The 7,903-nt window shown below is 54.1% G+C and overlaps 3 protein-coding genes; 1 reads left to right on the top strand and 2 right to left on the bottom strand.

Moving 5' to 3' along the window:
* Positions 1 to 439: 439 nt before the first annotated feature.
* Positions 440 to 1,132, bottom strand: CHC_T00003343001 (hypothetical protein). Its single transcript, XM_005714780.1, has one exon. It carries the CDS (start codon positions 1,130 to 1,132, stop codon positions 440 to 442), a length of 693 nt encoding a protein of 230 aa, XP_005714837.1.
* Positions 1,133 to 1,706: 574 nt separating this feature from the next.
* On the top strand, positions 1,707 to 3,327 carry CHC_T00009489001 (GTP-binding proten HflX). XM_005714779.1 is given in 2 exon segments: positions 1,707 to 3,149; positions 3,150 to 3,327. 1 exon segment carries the CDS (start codon positions 1,707 to 1,709, stop codon positions 3,147 to 3,149), a length of 1,443 nt encoding a protein of 480 aa, XP_005714836.1. The 3' UTR covers positions 3,150 to 3,327.
* A 3,401-nt stretch (positions 3,328 to 6,728) lies between these two features.
* On the bottom strand, positions 6,729 to 7,346 carry CHC_T00003342001 (hypothetical protein). Its single transcript, XM_005714778.1, has one exon. The coding sequence runs from the start codon at positions 7,344 to 7,346 to the stop codon at positions 6,729 to 6,731; it is 618 nt and encodes a 205-aa protein (XP_005714835.1).
* Between the last annotated feature and the right edge of the window lie 557 nt (positions 7,347 to 7,903).

The following is a 7,903-nucleotide window of genomic DNA, read 5'->3' as shown; positions in this document are numbered from 1 at the left end:
GGCGTTCAAGTCCACGCCGGCGAGCCTGGCGCACCCGACGCTCATGTGGACCCTGCTCGGCACGTCGCTGTACACCTTCTACCTCGGCTATCAGGCGTCGCGCGTGCGCAAGGTGGACGACCGCGACGAGCGCAAGAGGCTCGCGCAGGGCCGCTTCGGCGACCGCCACTTCCGCACGTCCAGCGCCCTCTTCGCCACCATGACCGTCGCTACCTTCTCCGGCATGGCCAACACGTACGCACGCACGGGTAAGCTCTTCCCCGGCCCGCACTTGTACGCAGGCCTCAGCCTCGTCGCTACCATGGCCGTCATGTCCGCCTTCGTCCCGTACATGCTCAAGGGCAAGAACTGGGCACGCAACTCGCACTTCACCATCGCGTTCGCCGCCGTCGCGCTCTTCGGGTGGCAGGCCAAGTCGGGCATGGCCATCGTAAGCAAGCTACTGGGCTGGGAGTAAACGTTTTTTTTTTTTTTTGGTTTGTTTTTGTTTGTTCTTCTTTTGCTTCCCTTTGTCTATATACTGTAATAGATCGGCCGTGAAAAATGGGTGCGCGCCGCGCGGCGGCGACTCCCTCACTTGGTGTGCGACTCGTCGATGCGCGTGGCGTCGACCTGGTAGTTTCCGCGCTCGTTGAGCGGGGCCTGGACGATATTGTTGCGCAGAAAGTCGATCGCCTCGTCGGCCGTCTTGAGCATGGCGGGGACCTTGTCCGCGGCGGCGTCGCGGTTGTCGCGGAACTGCTGCAGGATCGCGGCGTGAGCAGAGCGCAGCATCTCCGCGTCGCCCGCGAACGCCCTGCGCTGTGCACGGATCAGCTGCCGTAGCGTCGAGCGCGTCGCCGCGCCTGTCATCGTGTCTTGCTTTCGCGTGCCCGGGGACGCGCGTGGTGTGCTCCCGCGGGGGCTTTAGTTGCGGCAGGTGCCAGGCTGGCGCACCGACGGGCGGTGCGCGTGCGATTGGCGTGCGACGAGATTCATAACGAACCGCGCTGTGGTTGGTTGATTCAGCTGTAATGCAAGGCCGATTTCGCAATTTCCGAGAATGTCTCAACTGTAAGTCGTTTTTGCTCAATTCTGCACCCCCCAGTCCAGGGCAGCCACGTGTGTCCGTGTACTCTACCGTCCAGAGCATGCACCATGTGTGTACGTGTACATCGTGTACGATTCGGGACCTCCCAGGAGGAGATATCGAAAACTGGGACCAGTTTTCCACCGTGCGCCTCCGTCTCTCTCAACCGGCGGGCACGAACAGCCGCGTCGCTTCAAAGTCTATACTCTCATCCTCCCTCCCCCATTCCACCTCACCACCCGCAACCGCTCCACTTTGCCGACCACACCTCAACATGAACCCTCCCGTACCGAAACGTCGACCGCGCCCAACCTCAAGGACCAACCTGTGCCTCCCTGCAATCGCACCCGGTCAAACCACCATGGCTTTCGTCTCCGCTCTGGCCTCGTCCACCCCCTTTCTCGCCAACCCCTTTCTTGCCACCCCCCTACCGCGCTCCCACGTTCGCTGCACCCCGCGTTCCCCCCTTCTCACGCGCCCTCTACGCCCCGCGCCCTCCCGCCGCCGCCCCCCCTCCTCCATGGCCCTCGCCTCCTCGCAAGCGCAGGCCTCCCCGCCGCACCGGCGCGACGCGTCCGCCGCGCCGGCGGACCAATTCTCCTTGCGCACGCGCCGCGAGGAGGACAAGGAGCTGTGCATGCTGGTCGGCGTGGACATCACGCGCCGCTCCAAGGCGAAGGCGGACGGCCGCATCTTCGGCATCCACGAGTCGCTGGACGAGCTGGCCCGCCTGGCCGAGACCGCTGGAATGCGCGTTGTCGGCGTCATCACCCAGTCGCTGCAGGCCCCCATGTCCAGCACCTACATCGGCACAGGCAAGGTCCAGGAGGTCCGCCGAGAGATGGAGGCCGAGGACTGCTGCACCTGTATTTTCGACGTCGAGCTCAGCCCGGCACAGCAGCGCACGCTCGAGACCGAGTTTGGAGGCGAGGCGAAAGGCATCAAGGTTCTTGACCGCACCGCACTCATTTTGGATATCTTCGCCCAGCACGCCGCCACGAAGGAGGGACAGCTCCAGGTCGAATTGGCCCTTTATCAGTACAGGCTGCCCAGGCTCACGAGGATGTGGACCCATTTGGAGAGGCAGTCGGGGGCGGGCGGCGTCGGCCTCCGCGGCCCGGGAGAGACCCAGCTGGAGGTCGACAGACGCCTCATCAATACCAGAATGAGCAAGCTCAAGCGCGACCTGGAGCTGGTCAGGGGGCATCGCTCAAGGCAGAGGCTGGCGAGGAAGATGAACGTCGGCTTGCCGGTCGTCGCATTGATCGGATATACCAACGCGGGGAAGAGCACCTTGTTGAACGCCCTAACAGGGTCCAACGCCCTGGCGGCGAATGCCTTGTTTGCGACGCTGGATCCGACCACGCGCCGTGCCAGTCTGGAAGGCTTGAAGCTTAGCCCGGAGATATTGCTCACAGACACCGTGGGCTTTGTGCAAAATTTGCCCACGCAGCTTGTCGCCGCCTTCAGGGCCACGCTGGAGGAGGTGGTTGACGCGGATGTCCTTGTGCATGTCGTCGACGCTAGCCTGGATAGGGAGGTCATGCAGTGGCAAATGACCGCCGTCGACCAGGTGCTGGATCAGATCGGAGCGAGTGGGAAGCCTACCGTTATTGTGTTGAACAAGGCCGACCTTGTCAGTGAGGAGGAAGCTGGGGAGCTCTTCAGGGAGATCGAGGAGCGGTGCGGGCTGAATTGCGTGGCTGTTAGTGCTGCGACTGGAAAAGGTTTGGAGGAAGTTGGCGTGCTTGTCGATGAGGTTTTGCGCGAGATTTCGCTCAGCGTGGAGGCCGTTATTCCGTACTCCAGAGGCGATCTGACGTCTGCAGTATATTCCCAGGGAAGCATTGATGCAGAAGACTTCGTGGAAGAGGGGACACATATTATGGCGCGCGTACCGCCTAGTCTCTGCAATAAGTTGCGCCCGTATTTCGTGACAAGCACCATAGCGGATGGGAACAAAGTGGAAGGACTTGATACTGGAGACCAGATAATTGAAGCTGTTGGTGCTACGGACGAGGAACGGTGGTCGGACTTGGCCAAGAAGCGGCATCAACCACGGGCCGAAAGTCAAGAGTAAGTGCTCCAGATATAGGGGTTGGTCGATGTGCTTAGACCTTGTATAATTCCGTGGAGGGCTATCGTATTGGGGGATTGTAACTGTTAAGGACCGTACATATATCTTTACTGTAAAAACCGTTCTGAACTGGATGGTCAGCACGCAGGATGATAAGGGGGTAGAGATAAATGCGGTGTGAACAGGTGCCCAACCTGCTATTTAAGTGACTTTTGACAAGATTCTGTCTGCCAGGGAGGGTTTCCCACTATCTCACGTAATATGCAGTCACAAGTTCGGGTACAGTATCACAGTTCATCGTGGCTCGTCACAACTGCAGAGTGATACGTGCGTTGCATGTAAAATGGAAAGTTCAGCTTCGTCAAAATCCACTTCTGCACCCATCTCGCTCCCAATAATGACAGCAAAAATCTCTCCACATTGCTCATCATATGTAAATGGGATTTGCAACACATCTCTGGAACCGTAAACTAAGGTAAGAACTCAGAAAGAAAAAAACTATGCATTGTACCGCAGGAGAAAGCATATTGGGATGCATACAACTTGCCGTGCCTTGAGGGGCCGTTCGGTACTCTAATTCATAAAAGAGTGCTTCTCGATGACTATCGCTGGTGCAGTAGTACCTTTACGGAGGAGAGACGTACAATTGAATTGTTTCCCGCCTTTCACTCATTGCAAAGAAATGGAAAGAATACGTACATAGCGAGGCAAGGAATGGCTTCGCCAGTAGTTCACGCCTGGTCTTTACTCTTTGCATGGGTTTATCGACTTTCCGTTCTACTGATTCCGTTCTACTGTACTGATTTTTGAAACGATTTTGACAAACTCATCAGCAAATATCTACCCTACTACTACCTATCTACTCAAGGGTAGTTTGAGAGAGAGGAAATTCTGTCCAGAATGGGATGCAATTGGTCTATTTCCACGGATATATAATTTCGCATGCCCTGATGCTTTCGTCGCGAGGAAGAAAGCAGTTCAGAGGAATAGACATGGAAGCCTGCTTTGTTACCACGCCAAACACGAAGTATCCCCACCTCTATTTTTCCCGAAATATTGCGACTAGTACTGTAGAAATGATCGAAAGTCAAAATCAGCTTAGTACACATTAAATCACCGTGAAACCTGGAAAAAGTGCAGACATCAACGAAAAGAGTCTTGAAACACAAATCTATGTGCAAAATATGGCCTCCGTCAGGCCATACCTGGCAGGAAGGAAAGGACTCAGAAAAACAGTTACTTGCGATATCAAGTGTAGATATAAATCTATCAGAAGATTTTGATAAGGGACAGGTTACGGGAGACTGCACACACAACGCTGCTGTACCAGAAACTGGGAACAATGCATGCGGTGGTTTTCAGCAAGTGCCTGCTAGAAGTGAACATTGTGCAGCAGGCAAGTTCTTGAAGTAACCTCATCGATAGAGCTTGTCTATTTCACGCGTTCAAACTAATTTAATAGCTTTGGGGCTTCCAGGAGGCTAATCTGCCGACTTTGGGGGTTTAGGAAAAGCCCAGTTGTTACGCCACTCCCCTCAGCCTCAAAGAATTAGCATGCGGACTGGGTCAAAATCCTGCGTGAGTTGCGCGCCAGTTGCGATGGATTAGACCTCGCGGCTGCATGGAATGGAACCCATTGGAAATGTAGGGGTTGAGGGGTTATTGAGAGTTATTTGGGTCAGACTCTCGTACGGTTTGCCGAAGTGCGGGTCTGTGGAATGAAGTTTGAAGAATTTGCGGGCTTGTGAAAGTATTGTATTAAAGGGCATTTAGTTAGCGCCCGGCAAAGTTTAGGATCGATAAGAACGTAAATATATGTTTGCGGAGCCAGGCAAAGTTGGAATACTATCAGCGTGGATCGCTATGAGGAGGAATGGGACTTTAGCACCCGTGCAGACCTTGCATCCTGGACAGACAGAGTCGATGCGCGCATGACAACAAGAGAAGAACTACGCGTGTACACAACATACGATTGTCGCAGGCGAGCCTGCCGTTTGAACTGGTTCCGTCTTCTCTGGAATATACACTAAAGGTTGTCCGTAAAATAACGCGTTGCTTTTTTTCCATTTCCTCACAAACTCGCTGGACGTAAAGTAAACCCGAGTTTGAAAAATTCCACGAGTTTTGCGGACTGACCTCCAGCAAGGTATCTGCCCGCAACAAACGCAAGTCTGGTCCATCGTTGTGCCGCCCGACGGATCACGTGCACCTGCGCGAATACTCGCTGAAGCGAATATTGTAGCTCGCCACAAGGATAGAAAGGTTCTTGAGAACCTTACTGAGATCAGTCGAAAGGGCGATGTGTTTCGTCTTCTTGACAGACGGAACGGCCATGCAAGGTTCACCAGTCATACCTTGGCAGTTGACCATACGGGCACCCATTACGAGGAATGGGGAGACCAATTGGCACTCATCTTGTGTCCCGAACCTGACAGGAAGCGTTGGCGAGATGGGACCGTTCTTCTTTGCTCTCTAGAGAATTTCCTTCGAGGTAATAGGTATCATAGTCTGTAAAGTCTTCATCGGTATCAAGCGATTCTGGTAGAGGTCTCTCCCACCGCATCCGGTTCGCGGAATCGTGCGTACATCTTGGCTTGGAATATGACCGCTCCAGCACCCATATCGTGAATACAGGTACTGATAGTGAGGACTTCACTTCCGGTGTCGAAGGAGAGCGTTCCAAACAGTACGCACGATTCCGCGAACCGGGTGCGGTGGGAGAGACCTCTACCAGAATCGCTTGATACCGATGAAGACTTTACAGACTATGATACCTATTACCTCGAAGGAAATTCTCAGGGGGGGCCGTTTGGAGAGGACCGCTTTTTAGAAGCTTCTTCTTGTCTCTCTGCTGCGATTGCTATGGCTGCATATGTGGCAGATGTTTTAGTGCCTTGATCCGTTGATGGACTCTGGGTAGATGAAGTGATAGGGGCGTCCATGACGCAAACCGGTATGACCCGTGCAGTATGAGACTCGTTTGTGCTGAGGAAAGGGCGGAAAACCCACTTCGTTTTCCTTCAAGACGGGTCGATCCGGCATTGCTGTGATCAGGCGGATGTGAAACTCGTAGAAAACTCACATGCCCCGAGTTTGCAGTATGCTGTGAGTTCTGGCAAACGCGTTGTTTGAAAATTTCGCGTTCAGAAATTCCGAGCAAACTCGCGGCCAAAACACGTGTTTTCGTGACTTTACGGACAACCTTACTGTATGATATACGTCCATGTTAGACATCAGCAGGCAGACTGTCGCCACTTGAAAACGTGACCTTACTAAAGGAGACCCATGTAGATATGTCCCGAAAGACTCAGCACAGATTAGTACCGATGAGACGTGGACGCGGTGCACACGTGGGCAATTACGGAAAAGAGCACAAAAAAAATCTCACAGTTCAGTTGAGGGGTTCACAAGCAACGCAAGTGCCCTTTCGACATGAATACACGTCATGCACAGTGCGAAAAGTCGCTGCGTAGGTAAGGTGCTTCAGTCTTGATTCTGCCAGCTCACCGCCAGGGAACACATGCCAGTGCACCTCGTTCAGATGTGAATACATGATTTATTTAGATATGTGTACAGCCATGTTCACACCTTGGCGATCAAGTCATAGCTTTCTTCCAGCAGCTCTTTTGCGATCCGCTTGTCATCAATACCTGCGTACACTTCTGCGAGTTTCCGCAGCTCGGCTGCCTTCGCCAACGTGGTTTTGTCGTGCGTGTTTTTCTTCTCGATATCTAAGTGCGCTTGTTTGAGGTGCAGATCACTTCGCATGACCTCCAACATATCCTTTCTTTGTTTTTCGTCGTTTTCAATATGTGCTAAAAACGTCTTGAGCACAGCGACACTACTGGAAGAATCCTTCGGGGATGGGTTCTTCGCGTTGGACTTTCCACTTCTTTTTGGATCGGCCAAATTTGGCTTTTTGCGTCGTTTGACAAAACTGTTCGGCGGGCTTCCGTCCGATTCCATAACGTCTGCGACGTCGGCAACTTCGTCACTATCCTCTAGAAGCGGGACATCTGGAATAGGAGTGTCCGAATCAGGGAGCAGTTGGTCGCCCTTCACATCCAGCTGAGTGATGCCGTTTATTGTTCGCTTCCTCTTGCGGCCGCGATTAGCTGCGGACAAGTCAGGCTGAACATGCATCGGTTGTCCGCTGGTCTCGATCGCGGCGACGGTGACGGCGGCCTTGGCCAGGGTCATAGCGGTTCTCCGGCCGATGATGTCGTGGACCTTGAAAAAGAGCGGAAACATTCTCTCCACCTGCGTGCGCATACTTCTCTCGCTAAGACTCGCGACGGTGAAGTTGCTATATTTATCCTTGACGCTCTTATATCTCTTCTCCATATAGGTAATCTTGTTCTCGACCTGCTTCTCCGTATAGAAGGGTTCCTCGTTCAACATTTCATTAAGCTTAAGAGCAATCTTCTTAAAAACTCTCCTCCGAATGCCCTCGTAGTACTCGGTGACATGCTCGCCCCAATTGGAGAGGACCTCCTCCTCGATTTCATGGGTCATCTTGCGCGAGCCGAGCTTGTTGGTCTGGCATTTCATGGTCGGGGTGGGCTGATGCTGCTGCAGATGCTGGACGGCGGGGTTGGTGAGCGGCTGGGAGGCGGCGACGGCTTGGGCCTGGGCGGCGGCGAGGACGTGGGCGTTTGGCGGGGGGGAGGGGGAGGTCTGCTTGGGCGGGGACCCTGCGGACCGGCGCGGGAGAATGGTGACGGCCTTGCCACCGACCCGGCGGTGGTCATGCTGCG

This window comes from Chondrus crispus, genomic scaffold (genome assembly GCF_000350225.1).
Source record: "Chondrus crispus Stackhouse genomic scaffold, scaffold_185, whole genome shotgun sequence".
NCBI classification, from domain to species: Eukaryota; Rhodophyta; class Florideophyceae; order Gigartinales; family Gigartinaceae; genus Chondrus; species Chondrus crispus.
Note: the sequence above shows the minus strand (reverse complement) of the source record. Positions and strands in the feature narration are given on the sequence as shown.